Source organism: Protopterus annectens, chromosome 3.part0, assembly GCF_019279795.1.
Source record: "Protopterus annectens isolate FY-2018-M chromosome 3.part0, PAN1.0, whole genome shotgun sequence".
NCBI classification, from domain to species: domain Eukaryota; kingdom Metazoa; phylum Chordata; order Ceratodontiformes; family Protopteridae; genus Protopterus; species Protopterus annectens.
The window spans coordinates 800,566,193-800,594,117 of NC_056731.1; the positions used below are offsets into that span (position 1 = coordinate 800,566,193).

General features: G+C 41.1%; 1 protein-coding gene across 1 annotated transcript in view; it reads right to left on the reverse strand.

Moving 5' to 3' along the window:
* TERT (telomerase reverse transcriptase) overlaps positions 1-27,925 on the reverse strand; it is a 1,470,615-nt gene that overhangs the window by 1,226,845 nt on the left and 215,845 nt on the right. The window contains exon 6 of the mRNA XM_044065146.1: positions 25,341-25,502. Within this exon, the coding sequence (XP_043921081.1) occupies positions 25,341-25,502 (162 nt within the window). The remainder of the gene's footprint in view (positions 1-25,340; positions 25,503-27,925) is intronic.

A 27,925-nucleotide genomic window follows, 5' to 3' on the forward strand; every position in this document is an offset into this window, starting at 1 on the left:
CATCAGATAAAACACAAGTAGTGCTAAGCACAATTTAAAAGTAAAAACAACCAATCAAAGTCTAGTAAAAAACCCGCCTATTCCTCAGGGTAGGTTTCATGGGTATGATATCATTGAGGCCCGGCCTCCTATGGGCCATGAGCTCTATAATCCATCTGGACTCTATGAGCTCAGTGAGTTGTTTGATGTCCCCCCCCCACTTTTATTAAGTTTAACATTCACAATGGCCCTGAACCTAAAACTATGTGTAGAAAAATCATTTACATGCCTAAACAAGGCATTGTGTATGTCACCATTTCTGATGGCTGATAAATGTTGTAACACCCTTACTTTGAACATGTTGTTGGTCTTGCCCACATAAAAACATGGGCAAGATTTACATTCGGCCAAATAGACGATATCTTTGGTCCTACATGTTGCCCTGGCCTTTAGCTGAAAAGTTTTTCCTGTATTGGGGTGTACAAAGGAATCACAAGTCTTTTCAACAGTCCAGTAGGCACAATCAATTACAAACACACCTCTCTTTCTAACCAGTCAGATAATTCATTCATTCATTTAACCAATCAGCCATTAACTCAGAATTTGTTTCACCAATAACAATCAAGCATAGGAAGTATGGCTTCGCCCCTACAGATTGTGCAATGTTAATATCTAAATATAAATATTATTATAATCCTAAAAAATAAAACTAAATAATAGTCAAATATATAATATAACACACATTAACTACCCACATAAGACATTCCAGACATATTAAATAAATATAAAATTAAGTTAATAATTAAATGTGTCAAAAAGCAGTTTTATAAACCAGCATTGTAGACATATTGTAAAACACATAATCATTCTAGAAAATCATATGCAATAAAAAACATCAAATCATCATACTAGTGCTTTTACTTTCAATAAACAGTTAATAGAAATAAGATCGTTCAACCCAGGCCAGTTGCTTGCATTTAAATGGAGCTGCCAATACATTTCACAATTTTCTATAAGTAACTACCAAGGTCCCTGTCTATTACTCATCAGGAGTTGTTCTATTATTGCAAATTTAAAATTATATTCCTGATATTCTTGAATATGGCATGCTAAATCATTAGTCAACTTATTCTTTTTAATATCGTAACAGTGTTCATAAATTCTGTCACTTATTCTCCTCACCATCTTGCCTATGTAAAAACATGAACATTTGTTACACACCGCACAATAGACAACATCATTTGTTTTACAATTAAAAGAATCATTAATTACTATTCTATTGTTGTTAATACTCAGCTCCTGGATAGTAAGAATATACTTACAATAACTGCAACTACCACAGGGCTTCAACCTAGAGGAATGTAGAGTTAAAACATTCCTCTCAAGTAATGTTCTCAAATTACAAACTTTTCTATATGCTGCTGGTTTCTCACTCACAAATTCTCTAATATTTTTATCCTCAGTTAAAATGACCAATTTTTCATTAAAATATCTTTAATAATGTTATCATCATTGGAAAAGGCTGTAAAAAATGCACTCTTCAGGATTTTTTTCTCCTTTACCTGTCTGGGTGGAATCATTTATTTATTTTATTTATTTTTTTATTTTACATTTGTTGACCGGGCTAGTCTAGCTGGAGAAATTTCCATTTTCAGTAGAGGCCCGGGGAGAAAAGCTCCACAGAGTGAGATACATTCAGAGATGAAAAAATTTACATACAAACAAAAATTGTCATACAAAAATGTAATCGCAGTACTCAATATAATGAAAATCTAAGAGTTAGTAATAGAGTTTGCAAGCAAACATTAAAAATAAAAGATAACACTCATATATAAAAAAAACTACTACAAGAGTTAGTTACTATAAACACTCCATACAGTTCAATTCTCAATTAACAAGTTGGAAAAATACTGAAAGGATTAATATAGAAAGGAGTGAGGGTAAGGAGAATAAAAAGGTGGGAATAGAAAGAGGTGATAATAAAAGTGGATGCACTGCAGAATAGTAGGTAGAGAAGTAAGGGGAAGAGAAAAGGAAGACAGAAGGCATGCAGAGTAGAAAGGAGAAGAGAAATGGTTTTATCAGGTAGTAATAGACTAATCAGGTTTATTACAGGAGCAAAGCCAGTGATTTTGGAAATGCACTTTAGTGTTCTGTTTGAAAAGGGGCAATGAAGTTATCTTTGTTATGCTAGTGGGTAACAAATTCCATTTTGTCCCAATAGCATTGGTAAATAGAGAGTCACCAGCATTATTATTTGACTTTGTTGAACTTGTCAGAAGTTTGCTGGATGAGCGGAGAGAGTTGAGATTTTTATAAGGGGTTATGAGTTGTGAGAGTATGGGGGTATTATTAGGTTGGTATAGTATTTTATGGGCAATGCAGAGTTGATGGATTAAAAGATAGTTCTGAAACTCAGGCCAGCCTAAAAGTTTTAAGTTGAGGCAGTGATGAGTTCTATAGGGATTACCAGTAGCAAAGCGGGCAATGTTATTATAACAGGTTGTCAGTTTGTTAAGGCTGTTTTTTTTGAGGTTAGTGAAGATAGGCGCAGCATATAGAAGAGTTGAAATAAGATGAGAGTGAGCAATCCTTGTTCTGGTAGATGGTGTAAGAAAAGGTCTGATTCGATATAAGGATCCTATCTTTCTGTTAACTAACTTTATGGAGTTGTTAATGTGTAGGTCGAAAGAGAGATGATTGTCAATTGTAATACCTAACAATTTAGTTGAAGTGTCGGGTAAGATAACAGTGGCACTGTTTGAAGAGATGGAGAAATGTAAGGGGGAGGTTCTAGATGTGGGAGTAAAAAGAAGAAGTTTGGTTTTTTTGGCATTTAGTAAGAGGAAGCGACTAGAGAACCATGTTTCTACTGTACTGAATACTTTTGGGTGAGAGAGATTAGTTCTGGGGTAGATGGAGCTGAGCAAATGAGTGTCGAATCATCTGCATATTGAATGCAGGTTGCTTGAGGGATTATTGTTTGAAGATCATTAATGAAGAGGGAGAAAAGAAGTGGGCGAGGATAGAGCCTTGAGGAACCCCAATGGAAACAGGCAGGAGAGATGAGATGTGATTATCCCAGAGAACAGCTTGTTTTCTGTTAGTGAGGTAAGATTTAAACCATTTAATAGCTGGGGATCAAATGAGATGGATTCGAGTAATAAGTAATAAGGGGTGGTTTACCATATCGAATGCTTTGGAGAGGTCAATGAAGAGGGCAGAAGAGAGTAAGTTGTTGTTTCGGTTCTGGTTTATAGTCTCTACAAAAGAAAGCAGGGCAGTGGTAGTACTGTGATGTGGTCTAAAGCCATGTTGGCAGTTTGCTATTATGTTATGCTTTGAGAGATATTGTACAAGTTGAAGGTGGATACACTTTTCCATAATTTTGGACAGAGGTGAGAGGAGAGCAATAGGCCTATAGTTGGAGTAGTCAGTTGAGTTTCCACCTTTGTGAAGAGGGATTATATGAGATACCTTCCATACTTCGGGGATGATTCCTTCACTAATTGTCCTATTTATAAGAATAGATATAGGATATGCAACAACCTTAGCAGCCTTTTGAAGAAAAAGGGAAGGGAGTTTATCAGCAGAGGGGGTGCATGGTTTTAGCTTGAGAAGAAGTCTGTGAATATATGATGTGGAGATAGGTTGTAGAGAAAAGTTAAAAGAGGAGTTGGTTAGTTTACTTGGAGGACAGAAGTTGTTGGCATTAAGTTGTTTAGCTAATCATTATTTTCCTTTTCTTTATTTGAATGGGATATATTAATTCTTCTTCTTCTTCTTTCGGCTTTATCCCGGTTAGGGGTCGCCACAGCGGATCACCTGTCCGCACATTGAATGGCAGTGGAGTTTTACGGTGTCGAGTTGCCAGCCCGGCGCCCAACCTTCCACAGAAGGCACACTCACACGCACACCTAGGGCCAATTTAGAGTGTCCAATCCACCTGCAGCATGTCTTTGGGATGTGGGAGGAAACCGGAGCACCCGGAGGAAACCCACGCGACCACAGGGAGGACATGCAGACTCCACACAGAAGGCAACCCAGCCGAGGATCGAACCGGAGAACCTCTTGCTGTGAGGCGGCAATGCTAACCACTGCACCACCATGGCCGCCCTGAATGGGATATATTAATATGGGTCTATATTAAATCAGTGAACGCAGATTTATAGACCCCATGTAAGTGAAAGCTTACAATCCCAAATACTCGAAACAGCAATTTTTTCCCCCAGGGAAAAAATCTCTGGGTTCCACACAAAAAAAAATAAATAAATAAAAACTTAAAAACATTGCATACAATGACGAAAACAGCAAAGTAATGGAGACGGCCAAGCAATTTCTTTCCCAGGGAAAGAAATCGCTTATATGCCGTTTTGCTATTTTGCTGTTTCGTGCTTTCAAGTTAGTTCAAGACGCATTCGAAGGATTGCATCTTCGATTATATAATAGGAACCCATTAATATCATTTAGTTGGGGATTACATGAGTTTGACAGAAAAGGCTTAAAATAATTATTATGCCTCTTATTTATAACCTATCATACATTGCATTATCCACATTAATAGGATAACCTCGTTTCAAAAACATATTCTTTAATTTCAAGCATTCATCCCAAAATGCTTCCAAAGTCACCATTCTCACAGCACACACAAACTGCCCATTAATTACAGCTTTCTTTTGTGTAACTGGATGAGCACTTGCAAAATGAAGAAAACTGTTAGAATAAGTAGGTTTCCTATATATCTTAGAAAGGAATACCGTCTTTTCTTCGTTTGACAATATTTCCATAATATTTGTTTATGGTCAGAAGTATAAGCAAATTTGAGAAATTCAGTGCTATTATTTATAGGTTCATAGGTTGGTACTTGGCTATCGGCCCTAGGGGCTATACAAGCCTAGCCATAACAATTCCCTGGATATTTCTTCCCACAATATTTATAAATCCAATAAATACAGGTATTTGCTCATCATCCCCATCCCATAAAATGAATATGTCATCCAAAAACCTTGTATAAAATACACATTTTGTGTAGAACTCAGATGAAAAAAGATATTTATTTTCCCATTTTACCATAACTATATTAGCAAACAATCTACCACAGGAGGACCCCACTGCTATCCCTTTTTTTGTAAATAAAATTGTTTCTCAAAAAATAAATAATTATTCTTTAAAACAATATCTCACAAATTCTCATACAAATTAATCAAATCCTGGGATAATCCTTTATCTAGCAAAAAAAGTCAACAAACCATTCAATTCCATACCCAAATCATGGGGAATCACTGGATAAAGGTTTTTAACATCAATGGTTATAAACACATATGAGGATTTAAAAGGAATGCTACTAATCTTTTCTGAAATGGCCTAGGAATCATGACAAGCCTGAAATTCCATCACTTTTGAAGGTTTTAACTTAGTATCCAAAGATTTTGCACAAGGGTAGGTGATGCTATCTTGAGCATCCGCAATCGGGTGCTATCCTTCTCTTCCATGTTGCATATTCATAACATGAGGGAATTCTCCACCTAAGCAACCCGAACATCTGGCCAGTATACCAAAGACATTTAATCCTGCTGACTACATGCATCATTGTACAAAGGCATGCAGCCGACATAGGCCATAAAAGTGACATCTGCACTTACCATCCTCAGAATTGAATGCCCCAGTCAGAACACCAGTCCAAGGATAGGAGGTAAAAGAGCCATCATCCTAAGAAAAAGCATGAACCAAGGGAGAAGAAGAGTGGGACAGAATACTGCAAAACAAAAGAGAAGGACATCTATGGTTATAGTAAGATTTTACACAACTATTCTATGTCCTTCTATTCCCATGCTGCAGTATTCATAACATGAGGGAGAGTACCAAAGCACATGGAAGGGAAAGGGAGGTTGGAGCAGAGGACGTCTCCATGAACTCATGCAGGATTACCCTGGCAAAGCCTGCTCTGGATCTAAATATAGCATCCAGCTTGTAATGTTTGGTGAAGGTGTGGATAAAAGGCCATGTAGCTACTTCCAGAACAGAAGCAGTGTCCAAACCTTTGAAGAAGGCCTCAGAGAAAGCTACAGCCCTAGTGGAATGAGCTTTTACTGAGAAACAGCGTGTCTTTCCATGGAACACACAGCAAAAGGAAATGGCCTTAGAGATCCAAATGGAAATAGTTTGTTTAGAAATAGGTTTTCCCAGTGCCCTGGGATGAAAAGAAACACAGTTGTTCAGATTTTCTAATGGGATGGTCTTACCTAGGTAAAATCTGAGTTGTATATGCACATCTAAGGTATTAAGCAGCCTTTTACTAGAATTCTGAGGAGTAGGAAAGAAGGTAGGTATATAAATAGATTTGTTAAAGGACAAGTCATTAACCACTTTAGGTATGAAGGAGAGGTTAGTATGAAGAGAAACCCTATCCTTATGGAAGATCAAAAAAGGCTGACAAGCCATTAAGGCTTAGAGTTCAGAAACTCTTCTAGCAGAGGTGATGGCTACCAGCAAAATAGTCTTCCACATGCAAAACTTCAACAATGCAGAGACTGCAGGCTCAAAAGGGGCCTGAGTAAGCTTTTCCAGTATAAACGTCAAATCCCAGGGAGGGGAACGGGTTTCCTGGGAGGCCTGATGTGAAAGATGCCTTTAAGAAAAAGTTTAACCGCTAGCCTAGAAGCTAAGGGAGGAGATAGAGGCAGACATGCAGAAATGGCAGAAAGGTGGAATTTAACAGAACAGTAAGCCAACCCAGCCTTAAGTAGCTCACACAAATAAGAAAGAATTAGGGGAATGTCCACCGAAAATGGATTTAGCCATTTCTTCAGACACCAGATGGGGAACCTCTTCTATTTGGACAAACAGGATCTCTTAGTATTGGGTTTCCTGGCCTCCTGCAGGACTAGAAGCACGTCCTCAGAGAAAAGATGTTGGAAAGGGATCAGAAGTCTATCACCCACAGAGTAACGCTCAGAGTTGTTAAGTGTGGATGGATAGTAGATCCCTTGTCTTCTGTGAGATCCACCCTGTAAGGTAACTTGTGATGACTGACCTTGGTTAATTGCAGAAGAGGGAACCAGTGCTGTCTTGGTCAAAAGAGGGTCAACAAGATTTTTCGTTTGTCCTGCTGTATTTTCAGCAGAACTTTCTGCATGTGTGGGAAGGGGGGAATGCATAAAGAAACATCATCTTCCATAAAATGATAGGGCACCCACCTTCCATACCACAGGATCTGGGGCTCTAGCACAACATTTTGGAAGTTTTCTGTTTGAGAGGAGGCAAAGAGATCTATTTGAGGAACACCTCACCGGTGGAGAATGTCCAGAAACACATCCCTGTGAAGCATCCATTTGTGGGCTTGTGTCATGGACCTGCTAAGAGTGTCTGCCAAAACATTCTGAGCTGAGGAAATGTAAACAGCTAGTAATATGACCTCTGCTTGAGAAACAATCACACAGGCCTTAAGGGCCAGCCTGCAGAGCAGGTAAGGCTTTGTGCCCCCTGTTTGTTCACATATCAAAGGACTATGGTGTTGTCTCTGAACAGATTCAGGGGGCCTGGTTGGAGGGAAGACTGGAAAGCTTGGAGTACTAGAATCAAAGCCCTCATCTCTTTGAAGTTGATACGTTTGTTTCCTTATTGAGGGAGACCAAAGGCCTTGGACTTTGAAGTGTCCCAGTGGTGCTCCCCACCCCATGTCTGAAGCATCTGTAAACAGTTCCTGCACAGGATGCAGGGCCTGTAAAGGAAGCTCTTGATTCAAAGAAATTTGTTGAATCCACCAGTGAATCTCTTTCTTCAGACAAGGGAGAAGCAGGAGAACAAACTCAAGAGGATGAGCATGCTGGCACCAGAGTGTTTTCAGATACCACTGGAATTTTTGCATGTGAAGTCTGGCTAACATGGGAATTAGGGATTCCATGAACCCTAGCAAGTGGAGAAACTCTCTGGTTGACATTGATTCCTGACTCTTTCTGGTTGGAGAGTGAGTGTCTCTGCTTAACGTACCTGATTGGTCTGGTTGCTATTTGAGGCATCTACCAGAAAAAGGCTACAAGCCTGCAGACCCTTGGAACATCTGGAACAAGACTGTGGATCACCAAACAGGCCGTCGCCTGCTTCTATTCTTGGGATTGGTGCTAACATTTTGCTTATGGTGAGAGAAAAAAGCAACGGAGTATTGTATTCCAACAGAGTGAAGCTGCGCTGAAACCAGCATTAGTAGTAGCCAGGCAGTAGCCACATTCATGCGACTCCCCTCTTTTCTTCACTCTTGGCAAGCTAATTCTTTATTTTCAGCAAGTACTGCTTGATTTCTTCCTAACTTTAGAATATCTGCCTAAATACTTCATCCTTAAATTTTCAGGGTCTTTCAGGGTCTCCGTGTTAGTTTCACCTTAAGTGTTTGGCAATGCTCTGTACAGACTCACTGTGAGTGACATTTTCCTGTAAAAGGCTTCAGTACTTAATATTTTGAGCTCATATCCAGGCATGTCTAAAGTTCTGTTCCCTGTGCTTTCTCCTATCAACCTGGTGAACTTGGGCATCCTGAGGCAATGTAGCAACTGTCTCATGTACACAGACAACCCTCTCCTCTTACCTCCCAACACTATGACTTGTGAGAGATGCACATATATAGCTAAATTGGAAGCCAAGCACTTTCCAGTCAAGACTGGATTAGCCAGTCAAGAGGAGAAGGTTAACACCTGCACCACACCACATTCAACACATAGCCCCTCCAGAACTTACACCACCACAACCCTCACATAGTAACACAAAACGCACACCTACTTTCATGCAGGCTCTCAATAAAAATCTGCCCAACAGAGACCTCCGAGTCAGAAGCGCAAACAAGCACCACATCCCAGCACAAACCATGAGACACATAGCTCACATAAACAGTGTGCCACTCAACCAGAGCCCATAAGCCAAAGCAACTTATCCAATACAATAGTCATAGGTGGCTCAATAGTAAGGCACACTGATGACCCACTCACTAGGTGGAATAAGAAGAAAGTTACGGTCAGCTGCCTGTCAGGTGCCGGGATCTGCCACATAATGCACGCACTTAGGTCACTCCACAACAGGTACAAATATGACTCTGTCATTGTCCAAGTTGGTGTGAATGACCTGAGACATACCTCCCTGGACTACACGAAGAGAAACATAGAGGAGCTCTTGGATCTTGTAGCCCAGGCAAGTATGACCCTAGCTCTGAGAAGCATCCTACTGTCACCCAGAATGATACCACAGTACAAGCAGAAAATGATTGACTTCAACAATTGGCTTAGGGGATCCAGTATCTGTCTGCCTGGAATGACATGATCGACAGACCTCGATGCTTCACCAGAGATGGCCTGCACCTGTCACCCCAGGGATTCCGGATACAGGCCAAGGCTCTTGCCACCCCTATAGTGCCTTTTTAGGCAATGTCCTGAAGACAAAATTACCACCATAACAGCTACAAGCAAACAAAATCTGTGGGTTATGCTACTCAATGCTAGAAGTCTAAATCTCAAAATGTGCTCGCTCAAAGCATTCCTTAAAATGGAGAACATCGACATATGTGCAGTGACCGAGACCTGGTTCAAGGCTCCAGAGAGCACCCCAGCACTACCAGGCTATAATTCATACCACACCTTTCTGTCCCTATACCTGGACCGAAGTACTAAAGATGGTGGTGTCTCCATATTCTTAAAGGATATGCACACCTCCAGACTACTAGCCCAACATAATGCATCAGAGATACTTCAGGTACAACTAACACTGGGTAAAACTGCAATCCAGATTGTAGCCTGCTATAGATCCCCCACCATGTCCCAAGACTCCCACTTTAAACACACTAGAAAATATTAGGGTACAACCCAATACCCTTATACTGGGAGACTTTAACTACCCCTCCATTAACTGGGACAATTACTCATGTACCAACAAACTTGCTCAATGTTTTCTGGAATTCATTAATTCCAACACCCTGGACCAACTCATTCTTACTCCCACCAGGGGTAGAAACATCCTTGACCTGGTTATTATTAACATGGACGACCGTTGCTCTACACCAGTAATCAACTCCTCCCTGGTCAGAGATAACCACAAGCTAATCACCATGGATATCCACATCCCACCCTCACCCCCACTAAAGGAAACCACCGTAAAAAACTTCTCCAAAGCCAATTTTGAGCTTCTAAAATCAGAGGTGGCTAACTTCACGACACCCATCCAAATGAAAAATAGGTGCATGACTTCTGAATCATACACCAATGCACTGTATGAGCACATACACAAGTGCATGGAACGGGCCATACCAGACAGAACCAAGACACTCTCCTCCAAAAAAAAGGAAGCCAATCTGGTGGTCCCCCACCATAAACAAACTCTACAACAGAAGGAAAAAACTGTTGGAGAAAAGGGTGAAAAAACTCTCTTGTTAGCCTCAGCAAAAAGCTGAGATGCTTCATCAAATCCACTAAAGCTAGCTACAAAAACAAAATTGCTGTAGATTCTAAAGACAACCACAAGGCATTCTATAGTTATGTCAAGAATCTACATGGCAATACTCAGATCTGCTCTGAGTACAGCACAATGGCAATACATATACAGAACCGACTGATACTGCCAACATATTGGCCGACAGGTTCTTTGTGAACTTTACCCCCTAAAAGGCCTATCACAATACCTGAAGAATGTCAAGTCCCTATTATCAGAGCTACACAGGTAAAAACTGCACTGTCCAAAGCCAAGAATGCAGCTTCCATGGGACCTGATAATATCCCTAGCTGTGTTCTACATGAATTAGAAAGTGAACTGTCACCACACCTTAGTACCCTGTTCAATCACAGCCGCATTTCAGGCTTTGTTCCTCCCGAATGGCACAGTGCTACAGTCATCCCACTCCACAAAGGGGGAGCAACTACAGACCCTGGGAACTATTGCCCCATTAGTCTGACGAGTCTTATATGTAAGGCTATGGAGCGCATCATCATGGACCTTATAAATAAGGACAGAGGGAATCTCCAAACTCTGGACCCCATGCATATTGGGTTTGTGAAAGGTAGATCATGCCTGCTCAACCTGATAGACTTCTTTGAGTCTGTCACCAGAGCTGTGGATGAGGGCAAGGTAGTTCACACAGCCTACCTTGGTCTTGCCAAAGCCTTAGACACCATCCCTCACTCAGGAATCATAGATAGACTCACTAAACTACGCATAAACCCCTATGTCATATGATGGGTTGCCAAATGACTCACTGATAGAACCCATACTGTGAAAGTAGCAGACTCCAAATCTGACTACCAACCAGTTACACGTGGTATCCCACTGGGATCGGTCGTAGGTCCTCTCCTGTTTGGCATCTACTTCTCTGAAGTTCAAGCCAACACAAAGGGACTCTGGCTGACCAAGTTCGCAGATGATTGCAAACTGGGAGCCATTATTGATTTTCCAACTGAAGTAGACATTCTACAAAAAGGCCTCACTGATACCAGTGACTGGTGCCAAAACCATGGCCTTAAGCTCAATGCCAAAAAGTGCATTGTCCTTCCCTTTGGGAAAAAATCGGTGCCCATGAACTACCACATAGGCGGTAGTCCACTAAACACCAAAGGTGTGATAAGAGACCTGGGGACACAGATTGACATCAACCTCTCCTTTGATAATCACATTGCCAGTGTAGTCAGAAAGTCCTATGTGGCACATCTCATTACAAAAGGTTTCTCATCCAGGAAGAAAGAGGTCCTAATCCCTCTATACTCGTCCCTCATTAGACCTATTATAGAATACAATGCCCCATTTGGTATGTACCGTACTAGACACTTACAACAACTGGAAAGGCCACAAAAATACCTCACTAAGAGGATCTTAGGCCTTAGACACATGCCCTATATGGAATGACTCTTATCACCTACTTAGAGGCAATCTCTGCTTGACTTACAAAGCCATGTCTGACCCACAGCTGCTAGATATGCCACACCTAAAGAAATCCCAATCCCTCCATGCCACATGCTCCAGGGACCTAGACCTCATTACCACAATAAACAGAACATGATGGAGGGACAGGTTCCTAACCCAGAGACTTCCCATACTCTGGAACAAACTTCCCATTCACATCAAGCAGAGCACTTCACTGGCCCTCTTTAAGAGAAATATTGACGAGTAGATGGGCAATAGGAAGTTCACCCCAGGGATCACTTCAGTGGCCTTTGCTTGACAGGGGCACTGGGAACTAACTTTGGGCGGCATGATGCCAGGGAATCTTCTTGGGCTAGGCTTATATAGGCTCCAGGGCTGTTAGCCTAGTACACAGCTATGAACTTACATTGTTGTTTGAGGCAGCAAATGTTGGAAGTAGGAGAGAACAGACTGGATTTTTTGTGGAGGGAGGAAAGCCATCATAAGGTCTGCCCTTATTCTGCAGCCAGGAAAACCTGATCCTGAGGAGGGCTGGGAGAAGACTTGCTGTAGTTGACAGTGAACTCCAGGCTGTTGCAGAATGTCTGGATGATTTGCTTGAATTAGCAGGTCATCCATGGAAGGGTAAATATCCCTTGAAGTCTGCAAAAGGCAAGGACAGGAACCAAACATTTTGTAAAGACCTTTGGAGCTATGGACAATCCAAAGGGCAAAGCACAAAATTGAAAATGAGAGGAATCAACAGAAAAACTTAAGTATTTCCTGAACACAGGATGAATGTGAATTTGAAGGTATGCATCCTTTATGTCTAGAGACACCAGAAAGGCCTGAGGAAGCAAGAGGCAACAGAGTCTGGACAGTGAGCATGCAGAAAGTGGGCACCCGAAGGAAAAGATTGAGTTGGGACAGATCTAAGCTTGGTATCCATTGTCCATCTTTCCTGAGGACTAGGAACTTCCTGGAATAGAATGCTTTTCTTCTTTGGAGGAGAAACTTCTTGAATAGTCCCGTGAGAGATCAAGTCTTAACACCAACGGAAAAAGAAGGATCTGGTCTCAAGGGGGGTTGAAGGATGACCATGAAAGGAGGAATGGACTTCCAGACCATATAATAGCCATTTTGAATAATGGAAAGGACCCATGTGTCTGTGGTAATGCTTGTCCAGGAATGAAGAAAATAAGAGAGGCTCTGGGAAAGTTGGAAAGATTGGCCAGGTAGTCATGGACTACCTGTTGTCAGGAAAGGAGGGGTTTTGAGCAGAAGGTGATTGCAATCTGGAGGAACTTTGCCTGCATGTCCCTTTCTTGTGAGGGAGGGGAGGAGTGTGTGCATTCTTCCTCAAAAAATGAGGTTTGGAAGGTTATTCCTAAGATACTTTGGGACTGGGGACATAAAAATGTGCTTTCCCTTTGTCTTGTAAAGTTTTGAAAAGGGCAGCAACATTAGCACCAAAAAGGGCAGTATTGTCAAGAGGTGTTTCCATAAGTTTTGCCTTGATATCATAAGGCAAAGGCTGCAATCATAGCCAGAAGTATCTCCAAAGGACAGATCCCAATGCAACAGATCTAGCAGATACCTCAGCTGCATCATAACAATACTAAACAGAGTGTCTAGTTACTTGGGACAAGGTAGTCAAGAGAGATGAAAGCTGTGCTTTGGCTGCAGAGACAGGGAGATCTGTCAACAGCTGTGAAGCTTGGGACAGCAGGGCCAGAACATATTTTGACATACGGCTAAAGTAGAGGATGTGTAAACCTTTTTACCTATCCTCTCTATAATTTTGCTGTCTTTATCTGAGGGGAGAAGGGTCATGGAGGGCAGCAGTCTGTAAGATTTATCTGCAGACACTGAAATCACAGCTGGATCAGCAGGGGAACATTTGAAAAGATATTTGCTATCCTCAGGGACCTTATAGAACCTATCTGGCCTTTTTGGATGGTGGTTGAGAGTCTGGATTTTCTGATACTGAAAGAAAAGCATCCCGAAAACCAAGAAGCAAAGTAGCAATGGTTGAAGGAGAAAGGCAGTCCATCTGTAAGAGGTCATAATACCTCTTCTGCACTTCAAGCACTTGTGAGCTTTCCCACTTAAAATCTCTCATCCTTGAGATAGTCTCTGCAAACGATATGTCTTTCTCAGGGGAGTCTCAACCATTGGAATCTACTTCAGGGGAAGCATAACTCAGGGTGGAGTCAATTTGTGTTGATTCGGCTAAAGATTCATCTGAGGATGAAACTTCTTCCTCAGACGTCTCTTGTTCCACAGCAGAACTCCTAGGTAAAGGAGGAGGAGAAACTGGAATAGAAGCTTGAACAGAAGTGGGCCATAGTGTTAGGTAAGCATTAAGAATTCCTTGGGAAAAGGCTTGCCAGTCTGGAGAAGGATCCTGAGAAGAGGGAACATATTTTTGTTTTTATTTTTAGAGGGAGGAACAACCCTAGGCTGGGATAGATGGGTCGACGTAGGCCTGTGTTCCTGCACTGACATCAGACTGTCTTGAATACCTAAGCCAGGAGAGGTAATACTAAGAATGTCCAAAGTAGTCGGCCGCGGCTCCCCCTTACCTTCCTGAATGGGCATCTGCAAGGCCTCTGGGGACGTGCAAATGGAACTCTCCTTAACAGCTTCCAAACCGGTACCCACTGCAGGAAGAGAACCAAGCACCAACTGGACCTCTAGGCCTTCACTAGCCTTGACAGGGATGTCCGAGTTCAGAAGCACAGCAGAAGATTCAGGCCGAATCTTTTTTACCTTTTTCTTCGGAGGCTCACAGGACGGACCCGCCGTAGCCTCCATTGCAAGCACTAGTCACTTAAGTCTCTGATTCTCAAGGCAGATGTTAAGGACAGAAAAATGACGGCAGAATCTCTCAGGGACAGATGCCTGACAGATCGCACAAGCATTATAGTAGCGATCGGACCCCAGACAGAAAAGACACCGATAGTGGTTATCTGTGTGTGGAATTTGTCTTCCACAGTGGCACTTGCCTTTCTTGAATGACATTAACCTTGAAAAAATATGCAGTAGCAAAAAAATACAAATAAATTCCCCAATAGGGCATGTATCTAAAACAGCAACCACTCGGTAATCAGAAGAATGACAGAAGATGGCATTTGGACTGGTGGCAGAGAAGTTCAGAGGATGGTACATGCAGACGTTCCTTTTATGGCCTACTTTGACTGCTTGTCTATGTGCAACATTGTACATACCCTGCAGTAGTAAAAGTCTTTGGTGTACTGGCCAGACGTTTGGGTTGCCTAGGCAAGGAATTCCCTCATGTTATGAATACTGCAACATGGGAAACAGAAAGACATTCAGAATTACCTAGACATAGTAAGGCCTTGCTGAGTCTTATTATGGTGACTTCTAAAAAGCAATTACTAGAAAATGGAAATCAAAATCTAAAACAAGTTTACTAGAAGTAGTGAATAAGTAACACAGATAAAACAACTGGAACTGGGATCTTTAGAAAAGGGTAGGAGCAAGTTACATAGAAAAAAATGGGAATTGTAGGAACAATGCATACAGAGGAAGAATTAGGTTAAAAATAGGCAGGATTTGAATAAACTATACAATGTTTGATTGACAATGACTGGATAGATTATAAGTAATGCATAATGTTTGCAAATAAAATTGTGTGAATATGGTTTGTTTTCATTTATATAACTGTATCATTGCCTATGTCATACATGATCATTTAATAAAGATGTTTCTTGTTAAAAAAATGTACATTTACAAGAAATGTGGCATGCAGACAGCATTATTCTTACTGGGATGAAAATAAGAATAATAAAGTTCTTGATTCTGTTGTTGAAAAAAAAAGATAGTTGGCATGCACTCTCCTTCCCTCATCCAGGGCCTTGGTGACTTTCTCAAAGAAGTCAACCATGTTTCACAGGCATGATCTATCGTTAATGAATCGAAACTGGGTTGGGTCCAGAGTTTGGAGATTACCTATGCCCTTGTTAATAAAGTCCACAATGATTTTTTCCATTACCTTGCAGTCAAGTTTATAGGCCTATAATTCCCAGGGTAGGTTGATGGCCCTACTTTGTGCAGAGAGATTACTGTTGCTGTCCTCCATTCTGCTACAACATAGCGAGTTCTCAGGATGTAGTTATCAGGGATCCAAGTGGGTCTGCTAGATCATGTTTTAAGTTGCTTAAAAGGCAACTTGGGATGTTGTCTGGTCCTAGTGATGCCATGTTTTTGGCCTCGGAGAGTGCCAAGATGACCTGCTCTCTTGAGATAATAGGCTGTGGAATGGTGGCAGGTATACTTTGGGGGATGACGGGGGGTGAAGTTTTCTCCAAATCTGTCAGCTAGCAGGGTGGCTATTACCTCTGGTTGAGTATGGGTGGTACCATCCACAACCAATCCAGTGCATAGCTGGGTATTCCTTTTATATTTTCAATGCCTTTTGATTATCTTTATCTAGGGAGCCTATTTTTGCTTTGTAATTGGCGTTGAAGGACTTGACAAGATCTCTCATTTGTTTGTTTAAGCTAGAGAGGAATTTCTTCCTCTGTTGAGTCAGTTCCCTCTTGTTCCTGGACATTAGTTTCTTTCTCTTGTTGTATAGCCTGTTTATACTAGGGCTCTGCCAGGGTGGCTTGTTTGTTTCAGCAAGAGGGTGATGTGCCAGTTCACTCTGTAGTTTATGTAGAACATAGCCAGGGATATTGTCAGGTCCCAAAGAAACTGTATTCTTGGCCTTGGACAGTGCTGGTTTAACCTGTGCAGCAATAATACTGGGTGCCTGGCAATCTACTGGTATTGTGATAAGGGAGTTTTTCCAGTCATGGAACTTCACCTTATTCCGCATCAGTTTCCTCCTTTTGTTGTAGAGTTTGCTTATGGCAGGGGATCTCCAGATTGGCTTCCTTTTGTTGGAGGAGAGCATTTTGGTTCTATTGGGTATGGCGAGATCCATGCATTTGTGTACGTGTTCATACAGTGCACTGGTGTATGATTCGGTGGTCATGCAACTATTCTCCATTTGCATGGGTGCCGTGAAGTTAGCCACCTCTGTTTTTAGGAGCTCAAAATTAGCTTTGGAGAAGTTTTTCATGATGGTTACCTTTGTAAGGGAGGGATGTAGATTTCCAAGGTGATTAGTTTGTGGTTGGATCTAACCAGGGAGGTGTTGACTATTGGTGCAGAGTAATGGTCGCCCATGTTAGTAATGACCAGGTCAAGGATGTTGTTACCTTTAGTGAGAGTACGAATGTGCTGTTTCAGGCCATTGGAATTAATGAATTCCAGGAAACGTTGGGCAAGTGTACTGGTACATGAGTAGTTTTCCCAGTTAATGGAGGGGTAGTTGAAGTCATCCAGTATGACAGTGTTAGGTTGGACCCTAATATTCTCCAGGGTGCTTAGAAACATGGAGTGTGACTCTTGGGACATGGTTGGGGACCTATAATAGGCTATGACGTGAATCGCTGTCTTACCCAATGTTAGCTGCACCTGAAGTATCTCTGATGCGTTATGTTGGGCTACCAGTCTGGAGGTGTGCGCATCTTTTATGAATATGGAAACACCACCGCCTTTGGAGCTTCGGTCCAAGTTCTGGGGCCGAAAGGTGTGTGGAATGAGTTATAGCCTGGTAGTGAAAGGGCGCTTTCTGCTGCCTTGAACCAGGTCTTTGTTACAGCACAAATGCCGATATTCATTTTATGGAGTGCTTTGAGCGAGTGCATTTTGAGAATTAGACTTCTAGCATTGAGCAGCATGACCCTCAGACTGCATTTGTTTGTAGCTGTCACGGTGGTAATTTGGTCTTTGGAACACCGCCTAAAAAGGCACTATAGGGGTGGCAAGAGCCTCAAACAGTATCCAGAAGACCAGGGGTGACAGATGCAGGCCATCTCTGGCAAAGCATCGAGGTCTGTCAATCATATCATCCAAGGCAGACAAGATACTGCATCCCCTTAGAATGACATCAGAAACTTAGTCAATTGTTGAAATCAATCATTTTCTGCTTGTACTGTGGTATCATTCTGGGTGATGGTAGGATGCTGCTCAGGGCTAGGGCCTGGGCTACATAATCCAAGAGCTCCTCCATGTCTCTTTTCATGTAGTCCAGGGAGGTACATCTCAGGTCATTCACACCCACATGTACAATGAGAGAGTCTTATTTGTATCTGACAGGCAGCTGTTACTTTCTCCTTATTCAACCTAGTCAGTGGGACATCACTGTGCCTCACTATTGAGTCACCTATGACTAGTGTGCTGGGGATGCTGTTTTGCCTTATGGGCTTTGGTTGAGTGGAACACTGTTTAGGAGAGATATGTGTCATGTGATTACTGTTGTGTTGTGGTGGTCGAGTACATTTATGCCTTGGCGGTCTCTGCTGTTTGGGTAGATTTTTATTGAGAGCCTCCACAAAGGTGGGTGCGTGATTTGTGTTTTTATGCGAAGGCAGTGCTGGTGTGTGTTCTGGAGGGCTATGTGTTCCATGTGGTGTGGTGCAAGTGTTGACCTTCTCCTCTTGACCAGCTATTCCGGTCTTGGCTGGTGAGTGCGTGGCTTCCAATTTGGATACATAAGCGCATCTCTCTCAAGTCTGAGTGTTGGGAGGTAAGAGGAGAGGGATGTCGGTGTACATGAGGCAGTTGGTACATTGCCTCAGGATGCCTACGTTTACCAGGGTAATAGGAAAAAGCATAGGGAACTGATGTTTAGGCATGCCTGGAGGGGTGGGCAGTAATAATAAGCAGTGGAGCTGTTTCCTTGTAGAATGTTTAGTGCTGGTAGCACATTTGTGTGCTACTATAATTGCTATAAGAAGTCTGGTATGGTAAAGTGCTAGACTAATCAGCTATTAAAAGTGCAGGAGAGAAGAGAACTAGCAGATCTAAGGAAAAAAATGAAGAGCAGACTTTGGCACCTCTCAGAAGCTTACAAACAGTCCTGGATACAGCAAATCTGTATCTGGACTAGACTAGTTACTGGAAAGGCAGGAAATAAACGCAAACGCGGGCTTTTAAACCAGAAAGTTGAAAAAGATGGAAAAACTGTCCAAAGAGCCAATAAACTACAAATTCTGGGCCAGAAACCTCTCCTCTGGTGGTAGATAGGCTACCTAGTGCTTACCTACTTCCAGTAGTAGGAGGTATTGTGTCTTAGAAAAATTGTTAAGCATTTTTGAGCTTAATGGGGTATCTTGTCTTGTATCGAACGAGACAGCCCATTCTTATTTGGGAGGACATCACACTGGAGGGTATTGTGCAATGCTCTCCCATGTTAGTGAGTATTATACAATCAGGCCATCTGATCCTCTTGTGGGTGTGCCGACTAGCAGTTCCAGAGCATTTGCATTGACAAGGTCCAAGCACCTCTGAGCCAGAATGCGTCAGGTCATGTATGTTTTCCAATTGATGGTAGGATAATTAAAATTACCCATAAGTAAGGTGTTGAACTATATGGCAAGTCACTCCAGTAAGTCCAGGTATGGAGTATGCTTTTCCTGTTTCAATGTGAGGGACCTATAGCTAGCTATGATGCGGTATGGGGCTTTGCCTAAATTTGATTGGACATGGAGTAGCTCAAGACAGTCATACTGTTTGACCAGTCTCGAGGTTTACTTATCCTTAACAAAGATGGATGCACCTCCTCCTTTGGTTCAATCACGCTCACTTTGAGGTCTGAATGTATGTAAGGCACGTGGCCTTGCATGGCCAGGGTGCTTTCTGCACCTTTGAACCATGTCTTGTGACTGCACAGAAGTCAGCATCTTCCAAACTGAGGAATGCTTCAGAGAGTGCAGTTTCTTGTTTAGACTCCTAGTATTAAGCAGCAGTACCTTGAGTTTATCTAGAGAAGATTTTGTTATGTTGGGAGGTTGGTTATTTAGATACTGCCTAAAAAAAAAAGGTGCAATAGGGGGTGGCTAATGCCTTTACCAGCATCCAATAGCCTAATAAAGCAGCATGGCCTGTCAACCATGTCTTCCCAGGCTGACAGATATTGGAGCACCTTGGACCGACACCAGAAGCTAAGCCAGTTGTTAAAGTCAATCATTTTTCTTTGTCTTGGGCATCATTCTTTGAGAAGGTAGAATGCTGCTTAAGGCTAGGCTTATACATGCCTGTGACATATAATCTGAGAGCTCAGTCATGTCCCTCTTCATATAGTTCAGTGACGTAAGTCTCAAGTCATTCACCCCCGCATGGAATATGATGGAGTCATACACGGTACTTGTGGCTATGTGTGCTTGAATGACTTGATGGATCCTGGTACCTGACAGGCAGCTAACCATAAAACACTCCTTATCCAGCCTGGTGAGGGGAACATCCTTGTGTCTCACAATGGTGTTATGCCTTATGGGCTTATTTGTTGAGACACTGGTGTGTGTGTTATGTGTTATGGCTGATTTTTGCACTGTTATGTATGTAAGTAGTTTCTGTTTTGGAGGATCCTTTGGTAAGTTACTAGTGCATATCTCCACATATGTGGGTTTATGTGTTGTGTCCTTACTTAGTGTGGCAAAGGTGATGCCCAAATTTATATATATGAATCAGTGTGGTTTTATGAAGTGGAGGCAAACATTTGACCACATTAATAAATAATTCAGAGAAATGTCAGCAGTTGTAAGACCTACTAGAAAAAGCAGGTCAGCATGAATTGGTGTTATTTGGTGGCTTGAATAAACATATCGGGACAGACAGACTGCCTGGGTCCTCATGGGTGGAACAACAGGAATAAAAAAGGAGAGCCATTCTAGATTTCTGTCTGGCAAATGGCTTGATAGTAGCCAACAAAAGGTTCAGAAAAAGAGACAGTCACAGATCAGATACAAGAGTAGCCAACAAGTAACTCAGGTAGACTTCCTCCTAGTAAGGAAAGGGCACCAGGGTAGAATCAGTGTTGCAAAGACATCCCCAGTGAAACAGTTGGCCCACAGCATAAACCACTGGTTGCCACAATCAGCTGCAAGCAGTGGTCAGAAAAGGCCCTAACGTCAACAGAGACCAGGTTGAAGACCTGAAAAGTGGCTAAAGAGAAAGTACAACAGTTCAATGAATTACTCAGGGATCTAGCACCTCAAGAAGAGGAGGAAATATGTGGAGTTGAAGAAGAATGGCACTGCCTCAAATTCCTCAAAACAGCATGTGTGAGGACTACAGAACAGATATGTGGCTGAGCCAGGTATGGAAATAAGGTACATAAGGAAAGCTGGTGGTGGAATGTAGAAGTCTAGGAAGTCATCAAAGGAAAGAAGGAGTGCAGGAAAACGTGGGAGACAGAAAAGACAGGCCCGGCTGGGAATTAATATTTTTAGCTAACAAACAGCCTAAGAAAGGTGTTTACCAGCTTCTGGAAAGTGACTCAGTAGGTAGCACAAAGAAACTATATCAGGCTGCAAGGGAAAGTCAGAAAAATAAATAAGACAGTCAGGCACCCATTATAAGGGATGTCAGCAACAACCTGCTCACCAGTCCACAGGACATCAAAGGCAGATGGAAGGAGTACTTCCAGCACCTTCTCAGTGGAGAAAAACCACAGAAACTGTACTTTCCCAGACACAGCCTATGGTGAGAGAAGAGGAGGAGCCCACTATAGAAGTAAGAACAACACTAAGGAGAGTGAAGCCAGGGAAAGCAGCAGGCTCAAATGAGGTCACAGCAGATATGATAAAGGAGAAATGGCTCATGAGGGCACTTATAGCAGTGTGAAGAGAAAGGTGTACCCCACATGACTTAAGAATAACTATAGCAGTGCCAGTGTAAAAGAACAAAGGGGATTTCCACAACTGTGGGCAGTACAGAGATATCAAACTCCTGTCACATTGCACTAAAGTTCTGGACATTCCTAGACTTGTACAAAGCATATGAAAGGTACCTAGAAAGTAAATTTGGGGAGTCCCTCTGTGGATAAAAGTCCCAGAAACATTGATAGAATTAGTACAGACAAGATCCACTATCTCAAGTATGTACAGTGTTCGGTCTTACACAGGAGTTCCCAGTAGAAGTGGGTGTGCATCAAGGTTCATCTCTGAACCCACTGCAGTTCAAAGAGGTTGGAGGGGACAGATCAACAAAGTTGTTGTATGCAGACGATGTGGCGTTGGAGGCAGACACTGAGCAAGAACTTCAGCAAAGGATAGGGGAATGGAATAAAAAACTGAAGGCACATAGGATGAAACTGAGTACAGATAAGACTGTGGTAATGGCAGCAAATTGGGGACATCAGAAAAAGCTGAGAATTGAAATAGAAGGGAAAACAGTGTAACTGGATAAAAGCTTCAAGTACCTGTGAGGGGTAGAGGAGGAGAAAGGAAGTCTGAATGAAGAGATTAAAGCTAGAATCAGAGGGTTTGTAGCCAACCAGCACAGAGGGTCAGGTGCAGTGTATGACAGAAGAATGTCAAAGAAGCTGAAAAGTAAGGTGTGCAAAACAGTAGTGCGACCACTACTACCGTTTGGTACAGAAACATGGGCAGTAAAGACAGAGCAGATAAGGAAGCTAGAGGTGATGGAGATAGAATGCCTGAGACTGGTGGCATGACGCACACTGTAGGACAGATGAAGAAATGAGGACACAAGAACAGAAGCTAAAATAAATCTAGTTGCAAAAAAGATCAAAGAAAACAGATTAAAGTTGTTCAGACACATGTGCAGAAGCGCAGAAGACAATCTGGTGAAAAAGATTTTGGACAGGCAGGAAGAAAGCAAGAGGAAATGAGGGCATCCAGCAAAGAGGTGGATGGATTGTGTGAAAGAAGATCAGCAACAGTTAGGCATGGGTGCCAAAGAAAGTAGAAGTGTGGAACTGAATCAAGAGAGAAGCCGACAATTAGCATGACACCCCAACCCAATGTAGAAAATGGGGATTGATGATGATGATGGCCCAGAGAGAAGGAGAATAAGAATAATAAGAAAATACTAATATTGTTGGTGGATCTTGATACAGAAAAAGCATTCAACAATGTAAGCTAGGATTTTTTGAGCATGGCAATGCAAGCATTTGCATTCCCTGATAAGATTATAAGGTTGATTAGGAGGATCTATGAGGGAGCGGAGGCAAAACTTAAAGTGTAGGGGGGTCTCCTCTGATAAATTCTGTTTGAGCAAAGGAACCAGGCAGGGGTGTCCTCTTTCCCCTTTATTATTTGCATAATATTTAGATCCACTGGCAAAGAAAATAAGGGACTCAGAAATTCAAGGATATAATTGGCATTGTAATCAAGAAAAGTTGGCTTAATTTGCAGATGATATTATATTATATCTGATAAAACCATTAAAAAATGTTAGTGTTGTGGGAGATTCTGAGAAACTTTTATGTCTTTCCAGAATACAAAATTAATGCAGATAAAAATGGCAATAGCTGTGACTGTGTACCCACAAACAAAATGGTTCGGCAATACCCATATTTATGGGAACATAATAAAATGAAGTACATAAGAGTATGCATTAAAAAGGATTCTGTATTGGCAGCTAAGTATATGTGGAAAGAGATTAAACAAAAAGATAATACAAAAACTGAAAAATTGGAAGCTCTGTTTTATGGACATAGTCACAAGATACAAGCAGTGAAAATGCTTTTAGTCCCTTTAGTTTTATGTACAGATCAGGCATATTTCATCAACCAGAGGAGAAGTTGTGAAAGCAATTAATAAAGAGCTAAAGGATTTTATCTGGGAGAGGAAAAAAGACAGGAGTCAAGTGGGATAAACTGGTCCTTCCAAATGTGCAAGGTGGTTAAAGATTACCTGATCTGAAGGGCTGTTTCAGACATACACAGTTAAGGCTCCTATATATAGCACAAGCAGACAGCTATCATTCAAAGTGGAAGGGGATGATGATGAAATAGGAGGGAAGCTCAAAAAACAGAGAGACTGTGATTTTGGATGCAGATCCTTAAGGAGAATAACAACAACATAACATATTATATTCATAAAGTACCAGAAAGTATTCTAAGAACTTAGCCAACACGGGAAAGAAGAAAGGAGTTTTTGCTGTCAGGGATGACTGCAATTAGGGGTACAGAGAACATGTAAGAGGGGGGCTGGAATTTACTGGAGAAAACTGGCAAAAGAACCAAGGTATTGGGATCAAATAATTAGAGGGAGAAAGGTAACAGAATAGAAAGAGGCCAAGACTGAATTTGGACTGCAGGCTAGGAATTGCCTTCCTTATTAAGGATTGATATCAGAGTATAGACACAGAGAAAGAAATAGGAGAATCCTAAGTGAAAGCCCGGCACTGGTAGAGTTTTTAGTGGAATCTTGAACAGAGGCTGCTGTTAAAAAAAGGGATAATTAGGACAGCATACAGAAAATTGCATGATAACTATAAGAATCAATCAGAGGAGGTTAGAAAGGATTGGGAAGAGGGACTGGGTAAACAATTCATAAAGTAATAATGGGAGGATATATGCATGGCTCCTAAATATGCACAAAGTGTACACAATTTAGGATCTTTGCTTCAAAGTTTTTGCATAGGTATTTTTCTACCCTAAGCAGACTCCAAAAATCTTTTCTTAGGTAGATTGCAAATGTTGGAGGTGTGATGGGGAAGAAAGAGGTAACTGGAAATATGTTTTGTTGGGAGTGTAATGGCAGACTTTAATTCCCTGCAGACTACTATATAAGAATTACTGGGTGAGCAAATTGGTGTAACTAATGAAATTGTTTTTTGAACTATGATACAGATTGATATAGTAAGGCCCTGCTGAGTTTAATTATGGCGGCTGCCAAAAAAGCAATTACTAGAGAATAGAAATCAAAGTCTAAACCAACTGTACTAGAAGTAGAGAATTTAGTAAAAAAAAAAATGGAAGTGTGATTTTTAGAAAAGTGTAGGAGCAAATTACATACACAAAAATGTGAACTGTGGGAACAATACATGCAGAATAATGTTTTGGAGGAATGAGGTTTAAGGGAAGGCAGGAAATGAATGAGTTATGTAATGTTTGACTGATAATAATTGTATAGATTATTAGTGATTTATAATGTTTGCAACTGAAAACAAGTCAATATGGCTTTTCATTTATATAAATGCATGATTGCCTATGTCATAAGTGATAATTCAATAAACATGCTTCTTGTTAAAAAAAATCTTATAAATTAATGCATCTTAAATTTACAATGATTTTTATTAAAATGACACTATTGATAAACAGAGCAGCACACAGCTCTGAAACTACACAGCTGGTAAAAGTGCTGCATATATATCAGAACTGCTGTTTCTATGTATGTAAAAACAGCAAGATACCACCACTGTACCTGGTGATATGTATTATACTACATGCAACGTTTAAGGCCAGCTCTCAAATACTTGCTGATGAAATGCTTCCAATGTTTAGAAAGGTGCCCCCCCCCACCCCCACCCCCGGGCATTAGCCTAGTAACAATATATGAATCTATGAATCTATGAATACATTCTATGACAGCAGTTTAATTTAATGGAGCTATATTCTTCTACAATCTCAAATGCGTATAAAGCAAGGAAAAAAAGTCTCTTACATGTCTTTTATATGATTTTCGCAGCTGTCCCAAGGCATCACTCCATACCACTGCATAGCGACGGACACAATAGTTTTCTTCTACCTTCAAGCCAATGATCTGTGATATCACTTCTATCAGTTTATTGTGAGGAATTGTGTCATAGGCACCAGTAACATCTGCCTACAAGAGAAAACATTTTTTCTAAAGCACCACAAAAACTGCATCTTTATCCTGAAATATTTTTGCAGAAATAACTTTGTTTCTAGCACAAATAAGGAGAACTCTAAGCTTTTAGCACAGATGTTTTGTTTTACCTTATCATACTGTGTTTTACAGAAAAATTCAGATCTACAGGCAAACTGTTTGCAGCATGTATGCACAACAGAGGAAAAGGCAACAGAGCACTAAGGCAAAGTTAAATAATACAAATTAAACTGTTGCTTTTCAAGGCAGCTAAAGCTGGTAAATAATGAACCGATAAACCTGAGAAATGAAGCAGATGTAGAATTTACTGCACACACATCATGGAAAATGATCAGAGAGATACTAGGTACCCAAAAGGCAAAATAAAACAATCAAGTATTAGCAGTAAATGCTGACTCACACTAGAAAAGGTCTGAAACAGTATAAGATGATAAAGGGAAGACACAGAAGGACAGTAAAACACTAAAGGTTTATACAGCATATCCTGTAAAAATTGACTGATTCTACCTTGCTATACACAAAGGGTGTATGTCTAGTCGACCAAAACTCAAACCAGGTACGATAATGTTTACCCTTATCGTGTTCATTTGGCAGCAAAAACTATATGAAACCATGTCAAAGTCAAAACAAGAAACCAGAAAAAAAGAAACAGGAAAGACAGTAATTGAATATGTCATACATAATGTAAAATTTCTCCATAAACATAGTAAATAACATCCATTTGATATACTGTACAGCAAAGTAACAGGCAACACTAAACTGGAGTAATGTCTCTGTTCAGGAATGGCATATCTGTACAAAGTCAGAGACAAGATGATCATAGACCATATGAGTGCAAGTCCAGCAGAAGTCTGCTGCACATAAATATTTTAGTATCTTGACTGCTGTGTTCAAATGTTGTTGGTGATGGTTATAGTGTGTATAGTTAAAATGACTGTGAAGTCTTCAGAAAGTTTGTCCAAATATGTTCAACCTACACATATTAAAAAAAAAACTCACAAATGCCATTTAGGCTACCCAAAGATTAAGTAATATCATTCAGAGAAATGGGCCACTTAGCTTGAAACACAAACAAACCATTACCATAAATTTAAGTTTTGGCATTCTCCCTTCCCCAAGATAATTAACTGCACTGTGTATAAAGAATAAAAATGTAGCACTGGGGTAACAGAACCAATTAAGCATACAGACATCACACAGTATTTCACAAGTATTTAATCATCAGGATATACAGCAGCAATATTTAAGTAATGTTGGCACTAACTCTACAGAAAGATAACGTGCATAACAGCAGGAGAAGGCAGCTAGTACAAGTCAGGTATTACGTGTAAACTGCTGCACATCACATTTCTTTCTTTTATTATATTTGTTGCTGCAGTCATTACTTGTGAATTGATGCAGACGCAGATTCATACAAGTGGCAGTCCATATTTCTGGGAAAGAAATAGAGCCTTCTGCATAGTAGCATTTATTTCAGCAGCTCCTCTACTGCAAACATTTGTGCATTTTTAGACCTTTGAGTATATTTTTGATCCAAAACTATGAAGTGTACAACTTAAATGAATTCCTGCATCAGTTACAATATAAACAGTAAAGTGAGAGAGAGAGAGACAGCAACATGGCTAGATGGTTGGCTGAGAAACAGACAGCAAATGCTTTCCTGATAAGCTTGGGAGGACATGATCACCAGATCATGCTGCTTTGTCAAGGACGGATTGCATCGATCCCCACTAGGCTTTCGGAAACTGGTCAAAACATTATCCACCACTACAGTGCCTTTCTTAGAGGCAATGCCAATCTGAAACTTTTTGACATAGTAAATTGTACTCAAGATAAACTAAAGGTGCTACTGCTCAGTGCTAGGAGTCTCAACAAAATGATGGACAGCCACATCTCCCAGCAAACCCCATAGTCCCTAAGAATGTTTCCATTGCTATTACCTCTTACTAAGCAATGGCATAGCTAAATTCCAAGCCCCCCCCCCCAAAAAAAACATCTCATTGTGAGAACACTGTGACCTAAACATGTAAATAACTGCACAGAAACAGCAGTACCAAACCAAAATAAACAAAGACACACTCCAAAAACAAGTCCCCTTTTTGAAGCCCCATTATGAATAGGGTGTACAACTTCTTTTCCTTTTGACTTTTAGGTTCATAGGTTGATATTAGGCTATCTGCCCTAGGGCATTTATAAGCCTAGCCAGAGTATGTTTGGCTTACTCCACCCTTTTAGATTAGTTGATTGTGCCTCTGTATAGTAGGTCACAGAAGGTAGCCCTTTTAAGGTTTGTTTACTGTACCTCTGTCAAGCAGCGACACAGAAGAGATCTCAGGGATAAACTGATGATCTCCCATCCATTCGTCAAGATTTCTCTTGAAGAGGGTCAGTGAGGGGCT